Source organism: Diabrotica virgifera, chromosome 4 (assembly GCF_917563875.1).
Source record: "Diabrotica virgifera virgifera chromosome 4, PGI_DIABVI_V3a".
In the NCBI taxonomy this organism is placed as follows: Eukaryota; Metazoa; Arthropoda; class Insecta; order Coleoptera; family Chrysomelidae; genus Diabrotica; species Diabrotica virgifera.
Window position 1 is genome coordinate 46,425,465 of NC_065446.1, and position 22,106 is coordinate 46,447,570.

A 22,106-nucleotide genomic window follows, 5' to 3' on the forward strand; every position below is an offset into this window, starting at 1 on the left:
CCACCCTGGAGACAAGTGTCTGCAGACCTTCAAGACTGTCTGCAAAAATGACAGTATCATCAGCGTATCTTATGTTGTTCAATCGTTCTCCGTTTATAAGTATTCCCTCGTCTATGTCCGTTAGCGCTAGGTTCATAATGTGCTCTGAATATTTATTGAACAATAATGGGGACAATATACATCCCTGTCGCACACCTCTTTTTATCTTTATGTCGTCTGTTAACTGATTCCCTACACTAACAGCTGCAGTTTGTTCGTAATAGATATTGTTTATTATACGGCGATCTCTGCTGTCTAGACCAATTAAATTTAATATTTTCATCAGTTCGTCATGTTTTATTCTATCGAACGCTTTCTGGTAATCAACAAAACACATATATATCACAATTCACGTCTCTACATCTTTGAAAGAGAACTTGTATTGCAAAAAGTGCCTCTCAAGTACCCAATGCATCCCTGTAGCCGAATTGTGTATTTGTCATGTGTTCTTCACACTTTTTATATATTCTTTTATGTATAGTTTTTTAAAAAGTTTTCAGGAGATGGCTCATAAGGCTTATTATTCGATAATCTTCACATTTTTTGGCATTGGGTTTTTTAGGAATTGTTATAAAAGTTGATCTTAGCCACTATTGGGATATTTTTCCACTTTGGTATATATTGTTGAACATCAAGGTAAGTTTTTTGACTTCGTTTTTATCCATAATTTTCAAAAATTCTGAGTAGAACTCGTCTGGTCCTGCGGCTTTTCCCTTCTTAATATTGTTTATAGCAGCTTCTACTTCCGCTTCGAGAATAGGTGGTCCGGTATCGTCATTTTAATTTTGTGTGATGGTGACATTCCTATCGTCTTCAAATGTTGTCATAGTTCATCCATGTTGTTTTTGTTGCTTCAATATCAAAGTGGTTTATTTCTGTGTCAACATCATTAACTACTTCTGACTTAGATATGTTGTTCTTCAGATATTCCCGTACTTCTTGCTTTATTTCATCATCTCTGTTGTTTGAGATCGTATCTTATAGGATTAGGTTTGTGGATTTTTTTATTGCTATTTATCACCTGTCATAATTCCTGTCATTTGACATATTCTACGTGTTCCACTCATTATAATTCTCATTTGGTGATAGATAGCAGCCTGATTTTTGCATGAGAGTTTAATGAACGGGTAACAAATCAATTGGAAGTTCTGTCGGACAAAGACAAAATACATGTGACGTTTTCGTGATCTGACCGTTCCAAATTTTTAACCTGTTCCACAATTAAAACTTCCCCAGTTCCAGTGTTCCTATATAATATCATATATCCCATATATCAAAGTTTGTCCGACTAGATATCCTTAGGCTATTAACAAATTTTCAGCTTGCTATTAATCAACTTTGTTTTCATATGCCGGATCCAGACCTATTATGCATAAATGTACATAGTTTTTTTATAACGTATTTTGTAGTTTCTTCAATTCACTTGAAGTACTTACATACGTATACAGTAGTACATGCGATTTTTTGATACTACATAATTTGTTTTAAATATAGTAATATGGATGTTTTAGTCTAAAGAACCTCCGAGAAATCTATTATGTACGTATACAGGGTGTCCAGAAACTCTACCGACAAACGAAGACAGGAGATTCCTCAGATAATTTTAAGACAATTTAACCCAATTCACCTAGTCCGAAAATGCTTCTTAAGGGAGCTAGAGCTCTTTGAAGATGGCGTCATGAAATTAGTTTTTCTTAAATACCTCCAGAAGGCTTCTATTTAGAAAAACTAAAATTGGTATGCCTATTTACTTTTCAGAGTTGAATCGATTCCATCCATTGCAAATTTCTAGTACCGGTCATAGGCGTCCGTTTTGGGTACAGCAACGGGTATTTTATCGCATAACTTTTTTGTCCTTAACTTTTATGCATTTTTGACACCGGATTATTAAATTGTGAGGTATTCTAGTACTAAAAGGTACTCTTGCTTTAAGTCGGTAGGACACACCGTTTTCTAGAAAAATCGATTTGAAAGTTTTTCGTTTTTAGAATTTGAAAAAAAATTTAAAGAACTTTTCAACAAAAAACGAAGTATTTTACCAACATAAAATAAGAGTAACTTTTAGTACTCGAATATCTCATAATTTAATAATCTAGTGTCAAAAATGCTCGAAAATTCAAGACAAAAAGTTATGCTATAAAATAACTGTTGACCTACCAAATAGGGACGCCTATGACCAGTACTAGAAATTCGAAATTAATGAAATCGATTTACCTCTGGAATATAAATAAATGTACCAGTTTTCGTCTTTCTAAACATATTTTTTTTTGAAATTTTTTTTTAATTCAGAAAGCGAAAAATATTTAAATCGATTTTTCTAGAAAACGGTTTGTCCTACCGATTTAAAACAAGAGTACCTTTTAGTACTGGAATACTTCACAATTTAATAATCCAGTGTCAGAAATTCATAAAAGTTAAAGATGAAAAAGTTATGTGATAAAATAACCGTTGCCCTACCCAAAACGGACGCCTATGATCGGTACTAGAAATTTGCAATGGATGGATTAGATTTATATTTTGAAGATAAATACGCGTACCAAATTTTGTTTTTCTGAATAGAAGCGTTCTGGAGGTATTTAAGAAAAACGTAATTACAAGACGCCATTTTCAAAGAGCTCTAGCTCCCTTAGGAAGCATTTTCGGACTAAGTGAATTGGGTTAAATTATCTTAAAATTATCTGAAGAATCTCCTGTCTTCGTTTGTCGGTAGAGTTTCTGGACACCCTGTATAATTATACAATATACTTGCTACAGCGGCATTTATCACTACTCGACGCGACGTGGAAAAACAATCACGTCATTTATCACAATCTGTACCGCTTAAATAATATAAACTTAATACACAGGGTGTAACAAAAAGATAATCGATTTTTTCCAATATATCGAAAACTGTTCGAGATTTTATATTAAAAATTAACATGTGGCTTTCTTATGGCAGCAACATATTAAAAATATAACAGTGAAATTTGTGCACCCCATAAAACTTATGTGGGGGTTTTGTTCCATTAAACCCTCCCCCCGAATGTTTGTGTACGAGCTAATTAAATTATTATTGTGGTACCATTAGTTAAACACAATGTTTTAAAAACTTTTTTGCCTGTTAGTACTTTTTCGATAAGCCAGGTTTTATCGAGATATGTATTTTGAACATTTGTAAAATCCACCACATATTTGTAAATGGTTATGTAAGATTATAGAGACCTGGTAATAAATGAAAATTTATTATAATTTACATTTTCAAAAGGGAAGCCACATCTTGATGAAAACTTGCTTATCGAAAAAATACTAAGAGGCAAAAAAGTTTTAAAAATATTTATTTGAACAATAATGTAATTGGAACGTACAAAATCATTTGGGGGACAGGGGGTTAAGGGAAAATTTTTATGAAGTGTACAAGTTTCACTGTTTTTTTTTAAGATGTTCCTGTCATAAGAAAGCCCCATGTCCAATTTCAATATAACATCTCTAACAATTTTTGATATATTGGAAAAAATGTATTTTCATTTTGTAGCAGTCGCACGAAAGGGCGCTATTTTGTAACATTAACACGTCAAATGCCAAAGCCTCGACGGTGGAAGCCATTTTTGTATAACAGCCCCAGCGTGGATAACAAAAGGCAAAAAAAATATGTAACTCGACAAATTAAAGACATAAAAATATACGTGGTGCTACGTAACTTTACGGAGTACCTCGGTAGCTCTAAGTCTTCAGAGATCTAGGAATGTGGAATCTTAATAGATTTTAAATATAGAAACTAATGCTCGGGGGGGCGCCATAATTAAAAGAAAATGAAAGACGAGGCTTACATAAAACTTCAAAAAAATAACTAAAGTAAAAAGTTAATAAAAATATATAGTCATCATAATATACAAACACATTTACATAAACATAAATATATCATGACCTACCTTAGTGTTCTCATGTTGATTTCTTACTTATGAACAAGAGAAAGGGATCAGATAATAATATTATCAATCAAAAAAAAATATTATAAAATGAATCAACTTTTTATTAAAATAAAATAAAAAAATGAAATGATGGATCTCTTGTAGACAATATAAGAGATTCTGTTTACAAAAACAATAAAAAGGTTTACAAACAATACCTTGTCATATAGTCCTGTCCTTATTCTTCACGTTGTGAATGTCCAAAGCACGCACTTTTCACTGAATTTAGATAAAGAATAGTACAAAAATGTTTATTTTTATGAAAAGTTTCAGCAAAAAAAAAAAAATAAATAAACTTCCAATTGATTCTGCTCATATTGACTTTTAAATAACTTTTGAGGTATTTAGGATTATCTTTAGCACTTAATCCATAACTGCTTTCAAAAAAGAAACTTAGGTAGTGTAGTATACACTATACACTAAAATAAACTGGCTCTTTGCCTAACAGCGGCATTTGGCTTGTGACTAGGAGGTCACGAAAGGAGAACAGTTTCTCACACTACATTTTAAGGAACTTAAAAATTTGATTAAGAACTATGTCGGAACTTAATCTTCGAACTTAACTTTCTCAGGAAACTAAACTCTTCAGAAACCGCGCCGTGGCGGCTCCTGCCCGAGGCTGGAACAAGCTTTTCTTGAACTCTAAACTTCTCTCTTTGAAAGCTCAAACTTCAATTCCCTATTCCCTCTTTCATCATTGACTAATAAAAAAAATAACTAAGCTTCCTACACTTTTTATCGACCAATAGTTAAAATCAAAACACATTCTAAATCCAACCTGTTTGCTATGGAATTAAACTCTTTGACCAATAGGGTCATTTAGCCATGTCAGCGATCCTTACTTAGCTCTAACATTTTAAAGAGAGGTATTGCTGAGTCCTCAATTAACACACGCGCTTTCTGACATTGATAAATATGAGCACGTATGTGTATCTAACTACCAGGACTATTGGAGCCAAAACGATCATTAGCTACATTGTAACTATTTTTTACATCACAAACGGAACACAGGAAATCGAATATATGACCGTAAAATATAATAACGTCTTCCTTTAACAAGACAGATAAACTTCAAATTCTCAGGTTTAAATAAATTCCTTACATTCGCTTGGCACATGAAGCTATATTTTTATGTCTACAGGATGGGACAAAAATATATTACGATAAATTTACAATTTTTTGTTTCTGCATAAGTAAGGCAAAATAATTGCGTTCTTTTGAACCGTTTCAATTTTGGTAACTTCAAAGTGCTGTAACTTTTTTATGTGCACTTTACTAAGGTAAATTAGGTTCAATCGAACTATTTTTATTATTTAATTTATAACCTATCTTTTTGTTGCACCCTGCATACTAGTTACATAATTATTGACCACATATTTTTATCTTTTAGGTTAACTATCTGAACGACACTCACAAACAGTTGATGGTACATTGGGTGGGAGAAAACAGCAAGGTAATCATCTGTTTGGCTCGAGATCCTGCACCCATAATACCCGGCTTCACGACACTTACCCCTTCCACAGTTTTTATATCTTACGACGATGGTGAGAACTACAATAATAAAACAGAAAACTTCAAGTTGCCCGACGGAGGATACGCTACATTGGAGAAGTTTTACAATCATCCGAAACTCCATACGCATGTAAGTACTATTTGATAATTAGACTAAAATGACGTGACAATAAAGATTACCGAAACATAAATGGAGATAATTTACTTGATGTTAAACAGTGGTGGTATATTCGTAATAACTTATATTGCAGAACGGCCTTATGCGAGCTCCACACTCTCGGCGAAGTTACTTCGCCAAAGTTGACCGAGTTGACCGTACCTCTCTACACACTCGTTCTACTTCGCGAGGAACACATTCAAGCGGTGCGATACCGACAAAGATCCCTTTGACTCGGACGCGCCAGACCGATAGAGAACGGAAGTAGAACGAAGCGAGGCAAGGTTGCAAGAAGTGGCCGTCTACACTCTCGTACTTGTTGAGCTTCGATCGACTTCGTCGAGAGTGTAGACGGCGTTTTAAAGGCGGCGAAATTTGATCTCTTCTTGTTTACAATTGACCGACATCGTTTTATTAAGATAACTGTTTTAGTTGGGAAGCAAGTTGTTAATAGAGTGTAAAGTGTTGTTTTGCAGTCAGATTACAAACATTTTGTTCAACATGATATTATAAAAATAGAAGGGTTCCTGTAAAGTGAAACGTAAATAAAAATGGTCAGCATTAATTTTAGCACATAGGATAGCTCCTGCTTTAACGGTATATGTATATCTAAGTACAAATAAATATTTTTAGTTAGCAGAATAAACCAGCCGCCAGACTATAAAATGGGTCATTTTTGATGTCAGGAATTTCCTAAACCTCTTCAAGTGATTTTCATGTTATAGCCTTATTCTTTAACAATATCGCTGTAATAATATTGTTGCTAAACAGGTAAACTTTTATTGTATACTGGGTGTACCAATCAAACTTGTGTTTTTTTCTCAAAGTTCGCATCACCCTGTGGAATGTTCTAGTCTAGCATTTATAAAATACTGAAATTAAAGCCCAATTATAGCCTCATGTTTTCACAAGATTCTGTTTTTTGGTTCATTCGCTTATGTTGAACCATGGAGTGAAGTCTGTGTTAAAAATATGCATTTTATTTTAAACCTATTTTATATTAAATAATGATTAATAGTGTAGGAAACAGAGGTTGAACCTCGCAAAATGGACACAAGTCCGGTTTTATTTTTTTTCTGGTATATCAAGGGGTGCTTAGTATGAGGCTAACTTTTTCTTAAAAAATTCCGCCCCGGAACCCCCCTTTCATCCCTTTAAATGGGGTAATTTGTGGCATTATCAACAATGGCATTCAATCTAACATTGGAAGGAATAATCAGGAAAAGCAGAATAAACATGGAAGAAACGATATTTAAAAACGGCCACCAATGCATAGCATTTGCGGATGATCTGACGCTATTAGCAACAAGCAAAAAAGAACTACAAAAGTTAATGAAAAACATAATAACAGAAGCCAAAAAATTCGGACTTAAAATAAATGAAGAAAAGACAAAGTATGTGATAATGGGAGAGATCCAAAAAGAAAAAGAGAATAGCATCATAGTACAAATAGATGGAGAAAAAACATACTCGTTCAAAAGAGCCAAAGAAATTATTTACCCGGGAGCCAAAATAGATGAAAATGGTCATGAAGAAGGGGAGATAAAGGCAAGAATAGCTAAAGGAAATAAAAAATATGGAGCATTACGCACATTATTGAAATCCAAATACGTATCAAGAAAAACAAAAATAAGAATTTATAAGACTGTTATCAGACATACAGTAACATACGCATGCGAAACATGGGTGCTCAAAAAGTCAGAAACAGACCTTTTAGAAAGATGGGAGAGAAAAATGCAAAGAGAAATATATGGAGGTGTGAAAATAGAAGGTCAGTGGAGAAGAAGAACCAATAAAGAATTGGAAGAACTATATCAAGAGCCAACGATCACGACGACGATCAAAGCACAGAGAATACGATACTTGGGGCACATCGAGAGAATGGGAAGTAAACGAATGCCAAAAATGGTACTCTCACGAAGACCAATACAAAAGAGGAGGAAAGGCAGGCCAAGGAAAAGATGGAAGGACAGTGTGTATGAAGACTTGAAGAAAAGTAACTTTGAGAGATGGAAAGAACTAGCATTGGACAGGAGGAGATGGAGAGAGGTGGTGAAGGAGTGTATAAAAAGACTGAAGTGTAATTAAATAAAATGTATAAGTTTTATAAGTTATGTAAGTTATATTAAGTTATTTATTATATTATTTATGTAATCAGAAATGTAAACATTTTAGCCCTAGGCCTACAAGGCCTGTTGCGCTTAATAAATAAATAAATAAATTTGTGGTTTTTGCGAAACGTAGCCCTTCCTGTACGTTTTGCAAAAAATTCACCTAATAATAAAATGAAGAGCACTATATTTCCTACTATTTATTTTTCGACAGCGGATGTCTATCGCCCACCGTTTAGCGGTGGGGGCGCCCCAAAATTGACATTTTTAAAAAAAGATGTTTTTAAAAAATATATTTTTTCCTAACTGTAATGAAAATTAAGAAGAAACCCTGCGGCAATTAATCACAAATAAGTGGCTGATTTTTTGGTATAGGTTTTATTTAAGAGCAATTGCAAATTTTTTAATTACAGTATGTTACATTTTAAAAAACCCCTTTTTATACCATCTGAACCGCCTATGCTAGAGTAAAAAAAAATTCAGCGATTATCCATGTACTAGTGTTATTTACAAATTTGTATAATGCACCCCCATATTTTCCCCGGAACCACCCCAAAAAAAGGAGAATTAATAAAGAAAATAATCAAAAATCGATTTTTGGCCAACACTGTGGCTTTAGGGTGCAAAAAATAAAATATGCATACCTAGGTCTTAATAAGGTAATAAGTACGTTATCTATAAAATGAATAGGTGACGAAAAAAATAAAACGTAAACTGGAGCCCGCCCAAGCAAATCTGAGGTTTACGGCGCCACTGTGACGTAACAGTTGCTTATACGAAAAAAATGCATAGGACCTTATGTGTAGAGAAAATAGTGGTATTTAATTCTGTATAAGTTTTGTTTCCAAAACTTTTTTGAAACTATTTTGAAAAAATCCAAAATATTCATAAAAACAAAACCTACATTTTTTTCTTGGTGATTTTTGGTATTAGGAAGTAATACTTTTTAAGTCAAACTAAAAAAATACTTTAAAACCAATTTTTTTCAAAAATAAGCACTTTCAATTCAACCGATGGAACTTACGATCATATAAATAATACATAAGTAAACTAACTAGTGAAGCGGTAACGATTAATTTCATTTATGATGCTAATTAGGAAGTGATTCTCACGATTTGTTTTACCCAAAAAAAGGACCAACTTTCTTTTTAGCGTAACTTGCTGACTTGCTTACTTTTTTGCTAGAAACTTTTTTAAAAGACAAAAATCAAGCTTTTGTTAAACACTTTAAAGTTGTGATGAGATTTCTCCGACAAGTGCTTCATTTTTTGCTTATTTCATGTTGAAATATTCGATTTGGAATTTGACAAATAAGAACCTACTGTTCATTAGCTACAACTCGCTTTTACTGGGTCTACAGACTTCATACACACATCATTTTTTTTTTTCACTTTTTTATGAGCTATATTTTTGCTGAGAATATTTGGTTCGACAAAATACTTATACATACTGAGTTATTTTTTGTTGAAAATGAACATTCACTCGCAAATAACTCGAAAATTATTGATTTAGTGAAAAAACTCTATAGAATAAAAGTTGCTTAGAATTAGTTAGTTTATCCACTTCAGGACTTATTTTGAACGTGTTTTTTCACCCCCTAGAAGGAACCGTACTCAACCCCAGGGCAAAAGCACACATTGACACAATATCACTTTTTTTCTCTGACATGTTAGCTATGTGTATACCAAATTTCAAGTCAATCCAAGCAGTTCTTTAAAATTCGCAGCAAAAACCATGAGTCAATGAACTAAATATTTTTACCTTTATTCAGTACCTAATAATAAATTATCTTGTTTACATTGTCGTAATATTTGCAAATTTGTTTTAATGTAAAGGGCCGCTATAAAGGTGCCTACTTCTTAGGGCCGCTTAGGGCCCCATGATGCCTTAAACCGTCACTGCCTCCGGAGCACCTGGGTAACCAGGGTCACTGCTAAGGCACGTCATCTGGAGGCTCGATGATTATCGGCACTAAATTGATGCAAACAGATTAATCGGGGGGGGGGGGTTTGGGGTCGAGGAACAAGCTGATACGCCACCAGAACCAACCCCCGGTGCACCTGGTGCCCAAAAACTTTCTAAACTAACCAAGAGCGTTACAAAGAAAACATAACTACACCTTTTGTTAAATATTTACGAAATGTTTGCCGTGAACAAAATCTGCAGATGCACAGGAGGTGTTTCAATGGGATGGTGCAACGAACCGTACATTCATCATACGCTCTCTACCCTTACTTCATGAGCACTTTAAAAACAGAATAATTTCTCGTGGAACAGACTTCGAGTACCCGCTTACTCTCTCGATCTGACAACACCTCATGCATACATTTGGTGCATGCTGAAAATATTGTACTCCAGGGTAATAAGCTAGAAATAGACCATGTTCGGGACACTCAAAGATCCAGGTAGCTGACTACTTTTTTAGTTATTGTATACCTATAGGATGAAAACCTACCTGTTTCCTGCCTAGAGTTCGCGTCCGTCTTTTAATCATTAACAATTTAGTGCAAAAATTGACATAAAACTACAAAATTTAAAAAAGGAGATAACGGCAGTTTTGTTTTAATTTGATTCAGAGTTGGACCACCATCTCCAGATAGCTATTTCTGCATCCCATGCGTCCTCGGTGGAGCTATGTAGTCACAACCCTGAAGCAAACATCAACAACCCTGTCTATTTAAGGCGAACCATCGCGATGCAATGATTCCACCTTTTGAGACGCAATCTAACGACATCTCTCGCAATACGAGGAAAACAACGAAAAGCCCCAGATACAAAGTTTACTACTTTTTAAACAATTAGAATAATTGAAATTAAAAATATAATAAACAATATTTTAAATCTAAGACTATAGATTGCTAGATTTCTTGCCTACACAACACAAATTAGCAGCCTACCATAGCATGATACATAGACTGACAGAAATTCCTATGACAAAAAATAACTTCGAGACAGAACTAAATATCATTAGACAAATAGCAGTAAACAATGGCTATAACGAACAAACAGTTAACAACATTTTAAACCAAAAACTCCATAAGAAAGCCTTGAAATTAGTGTATCCACCACCACAGAAAGAACCCAGTACCTTCTGCTCTCTCACATATACTGGCAAAATAACAACAAAAATAGCCAGATACATAAAAAAGAAAGGAATAACACCAGCTTTCAGAACTAACAACAACTTAAGCAAACATATTAAAAACAATAAAAGCCGAAAGAGAAAGCAACTACAGAGTGGTGTGTACAAACTAACTTGTGGTGACTGTCCGAAAACTTACATCGGTCAAACTGGCAGAACTTTTGACAAACGGATAGCAGAACACAAAAGGGCTTTCAACAATAGAAAAACAGACACTTCTACATACGCACTTCACCTTCTAGATCATAATCATTCTTTCAATGAAGAGTTTCAAATTCTATATATTCAAAATAAAGGCCTTAAGCTATCACTTTTAGAATCAATGGAAATTAATAAATTGAAAAATACAGATATAATTCTGAATGACCAACTCGAGACAAACAGCTCCCCACTCCTCAACCTCTTCAGTTAAAGACTTAAAAAGGCAAACACATTGTAAAATATATCACTTGAGAAAGGCACTTTGCCGAAACAGCTGTAATAATAACATAGTTGTAATAAATTTTGTGGAAGTATAGAAAACAAACGTTTTTCAGTGTTTTATTGTGAGATAAAATGAACTTCCATCAAGTAACGGTCGAATCCATCAACAATTTATAATACTCAATTCTGAGTAAAGATGAAAAAGAGCTAACGACAGTTTTGTTTTAATTTGATTCAAAGTTGGACCACCATCTCAGATAGCTATTTCTGCATCCCATGCGTCCTCGGTGGAGCTATGCAGTCACAACCCTGAAACAAACATCAACAACCCTGCCTATTTAAGGCGAACCATCTAGCGACATCTCTCGCAATACGAGGAAAACAACGAAAAGCCCCAGATACAAAGTTTACTACTTTTTAAACAATTAGAATAATTGAAATTAAAAATATAATAAACAATATTTTAAATCTAAGACTATAGATTGCTAGATTGCGTCTCAAAAGGTGGAATCATTGCATCGCGATGGTTCGCCTTAAATAGGCAGGGTTGTTGATGTTCGCTTCAGGGTTGTGACTGCATAGCTCCACCGAAGACGCATGGGATGCAGAAATAGCTATCTGGAGATGGTGGTCCAACTCTGAATCAAATTAAAACAAAACTGCCGCTATCTCTTTTTCATCTTGACAAAATTTAATTTTGTAGAACATTGAAAACCCTTCAAAATGACGATATTTTAAAGTTAAAAAGTTAATTTGTTGCTACGCAAACTGCAAAATAAGTGAAAATCGTTATTTGTCAATAACTTTTACTAAAACTACTTTAGAACTTTAGTGTTTCACCCAAAGTTGTGCACTGGGGTACTTAACAAACCCTCAAAATTTGAGACCGATCCATTAATTAGTTTAAAAGGTATTTTATTTGTTTATCCCAGAGACCTTTATTTTGCAATAACATAAGACAGAAAATAATGAAGATAAGGCAATTCTGCGCATGTCAAATGAAAATAGAAAAGTGATGCTATCAAAATGTACTAAAAAAGATAAAAAAATTATCTAATATAGTCAAAAATCCTAATCCCAAATTTGTGAAATTTTGTAGTTTATAAACATTTAGAATAACTTTAAAAATATTGTCCGTAGAAAAAATCATTTTACATATTAGAAAAGCTGGTATTTTACACGAATTTTTAAAAATGTAGTTCAATTGGTGACTGGTGACTAGTCGTGGTAAGTGAAGGGGAGCTGGGAACCGACAAATGCACGAGTTCAAAAACTAAGAAAGGCTAAAACTTAAAACTACTCTTTAAAACTAATCATTTTCTATATCTCGGGATCTACTGCATATATTTTGATCGTTCTTATTTTAATTTGTATGTAATTTTTCTGTACATTAGAAATATGCAATTTGTCTAAGACATTTATTCATTAATAAATACTCTAATTTGTTTAAACAATTTTTGAAAAAATAATTTTTACCCAAAAATCCATGATTTTAATCATACTATCGTTATTAATCATAAAAAAAGTTAAGGTGTACTTTAATAAATAAATTATCTTTAATAAATAATTATCTAATAAAAATCATTTATTTATTAAAGTGTACTTTAACTTTTTCTATGATCATTAATGATACTATGATTAAAAAAAATAGATTTTTGTAAAAAAAATATTTTTTCAAGAATTGTTTAAACAAATTAGACTGTTTATTAATTAATAAATTTATAAACAATTTGCATATTTGTAATGTACGTAGAAATTACATACAAATTAAAAAAAGAAAGATCAAAATACATTGAAATTGCTTTTTCGGTATTTTAACTGTTGGAATTCAACTTTATTATTTTTGTTAAGTGTTATAATACACATGTGGGGTCTTCCTTCATGGGTGGGCCAATTCTCCGAATGCATTAGGGCGATAAACTCTTACCTAAGGTTGCACATGTTACAAGGGATGTGAATGTCAGAACTGTATGTTAGTGTTAGTTCTGCGTTCGATACAGTAGTCTAGAAGAATATCTCGTTGTAGAAACACGTATCTTAATTTCTTTGTATATTGTAATATTACGGTTTTTCGGTTAAAATAAATAGTTTGTTTACTATTATTTGTACCTTTTATTATCTACTATTTCTAATATTAACTCGGTGAATTTGTAGGTTCCCCCTGGTAATCGTTTGAACTACATTTTTGAAAAATCGTGGAGGGTGCTGTGAAGGTACAATGTTTGTGCAAATTTAAAAAAAATACAAATCCCATTCTTTAACATGACATTAATGAAATTCCTTAATTATTATAAACAAATTGGCTGTGAATTAAAAAAAAAACATATGGCTAACTTTTGTCCCAAATGAACCCAGGCTAAATTTTTTTATTTGAAAATTCGTGTTAAAATGCTATCTTTTCGAATATATAAAAATATTTTTTCTACGGACAACATTTTTAAAGTTATTCTAAATGTTTATAAACTACAAAATTTCAAAAATTTGGCATTAGGATTTTTGATTATTTTTTTATCTTTTTTTTAATACATTTTGATACTATCACTCTTCTACTTTTATTTGGCATACTCAGAATTGCCCTATCTACATTATTTTCTGTCTTATCTTATTGCAAAATAAAGATCTGTGGGATAAACAAATAGAATAACTCTTAAACGTATTAATGGATCGGTTTCAAATTTTGCAGTTTTAAGTACGCCAATACCCAAGTTTGGGTGAAACACTAAAGTTCTAAGGTAGTTTTAGTAAAAGTTATTAACAAATAACGATTTTCATTTATTTCGCAGTTTGCGTAGCAACAAATTTACTTTTTGACTTTCAAAAATCAGCATTTTGAAGTTTTTCTAATGTTCTAAAAAACTGAATTTTGTAGGTTTTCTTCCTATAGCTCTACAATAACTAAAAAAGTAGTCAGCTATCTGGATCTTTGAGTGTCCCGAGAAAATCTTTATTACTCTGGACTATGGCCTGAACACCTGATGTTGCACCGTTTGAATAAGTATTTAAATTAGAAGTTTGGCCATTGGAGAACTACGATAAAAGATAATATCTTTTCAACAACTGCTGCGCAACTATTCTTTATAATAAATATGTTGGATAATTTGCAAAATCGTTATGGAGTTGTTTGCACCACAATGATGCACGTTTTGAACATGTAAATTAAAAAAATAAATACAATGTTAACTTACAATAAAACACTGAAAACTTTTGTTTTCTATACTTCCACAAAATTGATTATTTACAACTATGTGACTACAGCTGTTTCGGCAGAGTGCCTTTCTCAAGTGATATAATTTACAATGTGTTTGCCTTTTTAAGTCTCTAACTGAAGAGGTTGAGGAGTGGGGAACTGTTTGTCTCGAGTTGGTCATTCAGAATTATATCTGTATTTTTCAGTTTATTATTTCCATAGATTCTAAAAAAGATAGCTTAAGGCCTTTATTTTGGATATGCAGAATTTGAAACTCTTCATTGAAAGAATGATTATGATCTAGAAGGTGAAGTGCGTATGTAGAAGTGTCTGTTTTTCTTTTGTTGAAAGCCCTTTTGTGTTCTGCTATCCGTTTGTCAAAAGTTCTGCCAGTTTGACCGATGTACGTTTTCGGACAGTCACCACAAGTTAGTTTGTACACACCCACACCACTCTGTAGTTGCTTTCTATTTCGGCTTTTATTGTTCTTAATATATTTGCTTAAGTTGTTGTTAGTTCTGAAAGCTGGTATTATTCCTTTCTTTTTTATGTATCTGGCTATTTTTGTTGTTATCTTGCCAGTATATGTGAGAGAGCAGAAGGTACTGGGTTCTTTCTGTGGTGGTGGATACACTAATTTAAGGGCTTTCTTATGGAGTTTTTGATTTAAAATTTTGTTAACTGTTTGTTCGTTATAGCCGTTGTTTACTGCTATTTGTTTAATGATGTTTAGTTCTATCTCGAAGAACAACGGCTATAACGAACAAACAGTTAACAAAATTTTAAATCAAAAACTCCATAAGAAAGCCCTGAAATTAGTGTATCCACCACCACAGAAAGAACCCAGTACCTTCTGCTCTCTCACATATACTGGCAAGATAACAACGAAAACAGCCAGATACATAAAAAAGAAAGGAATAATACCAGCTTTCAGAACTAACAACAACTTAAGCAAATATATTAAGAACAATAAAAGCCGAAAGAGAAAGCAACTACAGAGTGGTGTGTACAAACTAACTTGTGGTGACTGTCCGAAAACGTACATCGGTCAAACTGGCAGAACTTTTGACAAACGGATAGCAGAACACAAAAGGGCTTTCAACAATAGAAAAACAGACACTTCTACATACGCACTTCACCTTCTAGATCATAATCATTCTTTAAATGAAGAGTTTCAAATTCTGCATATCCAAAATAAAGGCCTTAAGCTATCTTTTTTAGAATCTATGGAAATTAATAAACTGAAAAATACAGATATAATTCTGAATGACCAACTCGAGACAAACAGTTCCCCACTCCTCAACCTCTTCAGTTAGAGACTTAAAAAGGCAAACACATTGTAAATTATATCACTTGAGAAAGGCACTCTGCCGAAACAGCTGTAGTCACATAGTTGTAAATAATCAATTTTGTGGAAGTACAGAAAACAAAAGTTTTCAGTGTTTTATTGTGAGATAAAATGAACTTCCATCAAGTAACGGTCGAATCCATCAATTACAATGTTAACTTTCATTACTGTTTATTTCGACAAATACTGTGTAACGTATAATCCTTTTTATTTAGTTTTTAATAAATTACATGCCTTGAAAGTTGAAAATATGCGAGTAATTGTTTTTCTCTGATAAGAATTTTACGATTTGCATTATGAACTAAAACTTGTGATAGTAAACATGAATTTTAAAATACCTACGTGTTTCTATTTTTGTAGTTTTTAAGACTTAAAGTGAAGTATTCCTTCTTTAGTTTGCAACACAAAGAATTGCATCTTAAGAAAAAAAAACTCCAGTTACTTATTCTCGACAAACAATGGACTACACAGTAATTAGCCCCAAGGCGGAAATACGGTCTTAAAAGTAACACGAAAATGTTATTTATATTCCTACCACAATAATTACATCATATTTATATAAGTAGTTAACGATGGTAGTTGGTCTTATGTTATAATACTAAAAAAAGAATGTGTGTGTGTACTTCGTACGCACGTAAGAAGTTATACTTCTACTACATATTATGTGATTTTTAAGACAGTACCAAAAATTTAAAAAAATAAAAGAATAAAACGCACACAAACACATTGAAAAATGCCACAAAGAAAAAATTATTTCTGAACGATAATAATTGTTGGCAAAAATTTTAAATACGCATTTTCTGAAAAAAAAAATTATATAACAAATATACTTACAATCATAAAATGCATAAAAAAATAAAAAAATAAAACTTGCATCGGGAATCGAACCCGTGAATTTCGGGGCGCTTTGATTCGTAATCGAAGCCTAGACTCACTCGTCCAATTCCACATTATTTGTCATGTGGAAAAATAGGGTAACTGAACGTTTTACTGTTTGAGAGTTGTTTTGAATATAATTAAATTATGTAGTTTAATTTTGTATAAGAAAATATTAAAATATAACAAAACAGTAAGAAAACAATATATTAGATGAAGATTGGTAGAACTTTTGTTGGTAATCAAATTAAGTATGTAAATCAAAGCATTACATACCTACTAGATAAATAAATCTACGCCAAAAAATCATAATTTAAAAATAAAAATCGGACCTAATTTGGGATTTCTCTCTAAAATCCCCATTCTTGAGAAAATAAATGTATGTACTCCAACTTAATCCAAATGTATAATTACAATATGATTAAAATAAAAACTACTTACCAAATTAGAATGAGTTTTCGTTGTCCAAAATAGTCCAAAAGTCCAAAAATATAGGTATATGAAAACTATTTAAAAAGGCAGTATAACTATTAACTAACTTTGTTTCTTTTCCCACAAATTTCAAAACGTAACAACCATAAATAATCAAACTACGTACAGCTGTGCCACAGCCGCCATATTGAATAATTTTTGACATGTCATTTGAACATCCAATCATAACAAAGTTATAATGCGCATGCGCCGGGATCATAGGTTTTAACATATAAAAATTCACCCTCATATCGCCGGTAAAGAAGTATAACTTCAAAAATGACAAACCTTGGTTGATAATATTATAATGAATATCCAGAGACTTACTTTACTTTATCGTGTCCGGATATGTCATTCATAAAATTTGGTCCCAGGGCGCAGAGCACGCAAAATAGAATTCTATTTTGCTGACGTCACAAAATAGAATTTCATAATGGGATAATGGACGGTTGCTAGACAACGTGACGTCACTAAAATAGAATTCTATTTTGCGTGCTCCCACTGCAGTATCGGACTACGTCGTGTCGGTTCCATCTTTGTTGGCGAGCCACAAATCTTCGAGGGTACAGCGATGAGGACAGTTTTTGCATGTCAGAAGATGTTCCATATTCTGTGTTGCTCCACAGTCACAGTTATACATATTTAAATACATATTTAAATATAACCTGCCAAAGCAAGATATTTCTACTATCGTCAGATTAAAAACTCGACACGGGAAATATGAGGCACATCTGCACAAATTAGGAATAATTAATTCATCAGTATGTTTTTGTGATAATGTTTCGATTAGAGATTTAAACCATATTTTCTTGGAATGCAAAATTAACGAGAGATATATAAATCAATTATATTACAATTTACGACAAACACAAGTTCATTTTCCAATTAGTATAGAATATCTACTAAGTTGTCATAAAATGGAAATATTTAAATTACTCATAAACTACTTGAAAGAAACAAATATAATCATTTAAGTGAAATACATATAAATATAACAAAACTAATAAATTGAGGTAAAAATAAAATAAAAATCTGTTGCTAACGGACTCGCATCCAAGCCATTTTTTCACACACACACACAGTCACAGTTCCCATCATCTTGCTCTATTTTCCCCCATTTTACCATGTTTGATTTTACTAGAGCGACCCCCGTTCTTAGCCTATTCATACTTTTCCACTTTTTAAAGTCTAGAGACTGGCCGGTCCACTGAACCTGCGGAAGAGGAAAATAGTCAGGCTGTTCATCCTGCACTGTAAATACCAAGGAAGCTTTTCCTGGATTTTAGTCGCTTTCGTGGTGTTCGAGCTTTGTATAGGGCATGCCGCTCGTCCGCAATCTGTTCAATTTTCTCTATGTGCTCTGCAACGCCTCTGCGTGTTGAGGGTTCTGTAAAACCCACTGCTTTATGAGAGTGGCGTTGGTTTCATGCACCCCGTTACTATCCTGCATGTCTCATTTAGCACAGTATCAACTTGGTTGGCGTGGGCAGATCTGCCCCAAACGGTGCACGCATATTCAGCAGTTGAGAAACACAATGCCTGTGCCGTTGTTCTGAAGACGCCAGGATATGCGCCCCATTTACTTCCCGTTAGCTTTCTGGGTATTATGTTCCTAGTTGTTACTTTCGCTCTAATTTTTATGCAATGTTGTCTGTATGTGAGGGACAAGCCCATAGTTACTCCAAGATAATATAGGTAGATTGGTCTGTGTGTTCTATTCTAGTGTAGATTGTCTAAATTAATTTAATAAAAAAAAATTTTTTGTACACCCTGTATAAATAATTATGATAATGTTTACATTACTGAATAGAGAACTAAATAACCTTTCAAATGAGCTATCACACAACCCCTACTCTCATTTAAAAAAATCATCGACTACGTCATCACGCCCAGATGGATGACGTCAGTAGTATTATATATATATATATATATATATATATATATATATATATATATATATATATATATATATATATATATATATATGCCAAAAAGTCCTAATTTAAGAATAAAAATCGACCTGTCTGAGGATTTCCCTTCAAATTTGCCCTTTCTCGAGATAATTAATTTATGCAAACTCAAACGTCCTCACTTATACTACAGTTTCGCGCCCGCTTGATTAGCAATTAAAAAACAAAGAGGTTTTCGATATTGTATTGCAAAAAACTCTTCGGGATTTCATCAATCAATGTTTAAAGAATATCTACCTACCTTGGCAACATTGAAATTATTAGTTAAATGTCCGATTTAGGGTTAATGGCCGATTTCGCAATTTTCAAAATTTTTAATAAATTATATAACAAAAACTATTAACCTAAGAGAAAAATCACTAGAGAGCTTTTCTGTTTGGAATGATTCAAAAAACCTAAAAAGCTTTGTTCGATGCAAAAAAATAATTTTAGGAAAAACCCCTAATCTTTCCAATCGTCTGGCAAGGTCTTGTGCTGTTCAGAATCGCTTGTCATTGTACACATTTCTTATAAATGACTTACTCAAACACATACTTAAATTTAAACTTTACAGGAGAAAGTTTATTTTTCCCCTAAACTATGCACTTTTCGATTCACCTGGTAGATACACGTGCAGGGCTGATGCCTGCCAGGTCATGGTTTTCAGCTTTGGTGTGCTATGAATTATCACTATACAAATTTCTAGCCTTACAGGAAGACCGTTAGTCGGAGGGTTCACTAGCTCTTAGACTTGAGACTATAAGTTTCAATAACGATTCTGGAGCAGGGGTTTGGAACATGGTAACAGGAATTAGTCCATTTTTGTTTCTTTTCCATCCCCATTATTCTGCCTTTTTATTCATTCTCATACCACATACCACTGCTGAACTTGGTGATAGGTTCGAAATGAATGTTGCTGCTGCTTCTGTTGGTGGTAGCGACGCAATATTAAATTTACTTTTTTCTACGACCGTTTAATAACATGCTCATTATTCGATATTTTTTCATAGATGTGAGTAATAATTCATTACTCACGGGCTGAAGTTTACTCACGGGTCATTACTCACGGGCTGAAGTTAGATTCAAGTGACGCATGCCACTTTTAATATTAATCGTATATAAACTGCAAATAAAATTACTTAAAGTTGTTTATTTAATACAATAATTATTGTAATTTATATCAATAATTAACTTCGAAAAAATTTTAAAGGAATTTTAACTGTAACAATGTCAGTATATTTTTTACGTTTATATCTTGTTTACTAAAAATTTTGACGTTTATCATTTATTTTAGTGACAGTGACAATAGCTCATTTTGTTTATGTTAATTGGAATTTATAACTAATATTGTGTTTATTTTTCAAGTTATATTGTGTTAAATATGTTATAACATACTATGAATAGTTATATTATTATATTATAATATATAGTTAAATGTAAATATACATTATAACTATTGAAATACGTCCACCGACAACAGCCATTTCCTGTTTATTAGATTAATTGACAGTAGGTACAAATTTAAGCTTATAATTTTTCGGAAACGAATAGAACTTATATTGACTATTTCTAGTTGTATTCTTATAATAAATAATAATTTAGTAATAGTAGGCAACCAATTATTCAGCCACGTACTAAGGGTAAATAGCGTTTAGGTATTCTTGTAAATTATTATAATTTAAATCTCGAGTAGTTGATAATTAAATTTTTTACTAATTAAAATAAAAAAAGGTCGTAGAAAAAGTATAGTATTCTACTCGCATGTAATGGCTATTACATGTTCGTTGAATAATATACTATTATATGCTAATTTTGGGACGCATACATATCTACATTCGTTTAAAGACATGTTTTCTTACTTTTTACGTCACTGTAACCGTATAATTGAAGAAGAAAACAATTCATGTACCCAGGTACCCAGATATTTGTAGTTATTCACTCTTTCTACTTGTTTTCCCTCGACATCTAGCCTTCCTACGGCATGTTGCTTAGAAATAATCATGAACTTGGTTTTCTAACGTTCATTTGTAGTCCATATTTTATACTGACTCGATGTAATCTGACAGTGCTTCTAGACTGTCTGCAAAAATAGCTTTGTCGTCTGCGAATCCTAAGTTGTTCAAGATTTTGCCGTTTATTGATATACCCTGTTCTTTCTATGATATTGCTTCCTTAAAAATATCTTCGCTGTACAAATTGAATAACAATGGAAACAACACGCAACCCTGTCTAACACCTCTTTTCGCACTCTATCGTATGCTATCAAAGAGTACGACGTCAGAAACTAGAGATCATCAAAATGAGATCATCTGACTGGAAAGGATTAATTCTTTCTTTCTTTTTGCCCTTTAATGCGTCCAATTTTGAACATAGCGATGGTGAGAGTTCCCAACCTCCTATGTTAAATTTTGGATATTTTGTTCTGTTACCCAAATTAAAGAGAAATATGTATTTTTGCTGTTTACAATAGTAGGGGAGCCCAAGCGGGGATTTTTGCAGTTATTCGAGCGCGTCAGATTATCATAGGGGAGAAACCTGGTACCCTGCAGATGTACCTCTACCATAATATATTGGCTCTTAACACAGGGAAGTTGGTTAAGGGGGGCCCGAAAAAAAATCTATCCTTAAAAATACTCGAAATTGTCAGATTAAGATAAGGTAAGTTAAGGACATGTAAGAGAGTGTATATTTCAAAAATCTGACGTTTTGAGCGAGTAAGTGAAATGGGTGAGTCAAAAAGTTTCACAAAAAAAAGCAATATTTCGCGAAATGAGCGTCAACTCGAAAAACTAAAAAATACTAAGTCTTCAATATTTTTCAAAAATCTATGGAATGGTACTAAACATGACCCCCCACGAAGAGGGGTGGGGGGTAAATTTAAAATTTGAAATACAAATCCCGCGATATTTCGCAAAATGAACATCAGATCGAAAAACTGCAAAAT

The 22,106-nt window shown here is 32.8% G+C and overlaps 1 protein-coding gene across 13 annotated transcripts in view; it reads left to right on the plus strand.

The window, feature by feature from the left end:
* Positions 1 to 22,106, plus strand: part of LOC126883019 (sortilin-related receptor-like) — a 339,261-nt gene that overhangs the window by 161,971 nt on the left and 155,184 nt on the right. The window contains exon 2 of one of the 13 annotated variants that reach the window (XM_050648199.1): positions 5,377 to 5,628. The exons of the other annotated variants lie outside the window; for them this stretch is intronic. Within the exon in view, the coding sequence (XP_050504156.1) occupies positions 5,377 to 5,628 (252 nt within the window). The remainder of the gene's footprint in view (positions 1 to 5,376; positions 5,629 to 22,106) is intronic. 13 annotated transcript variants of the gene reach the window in all.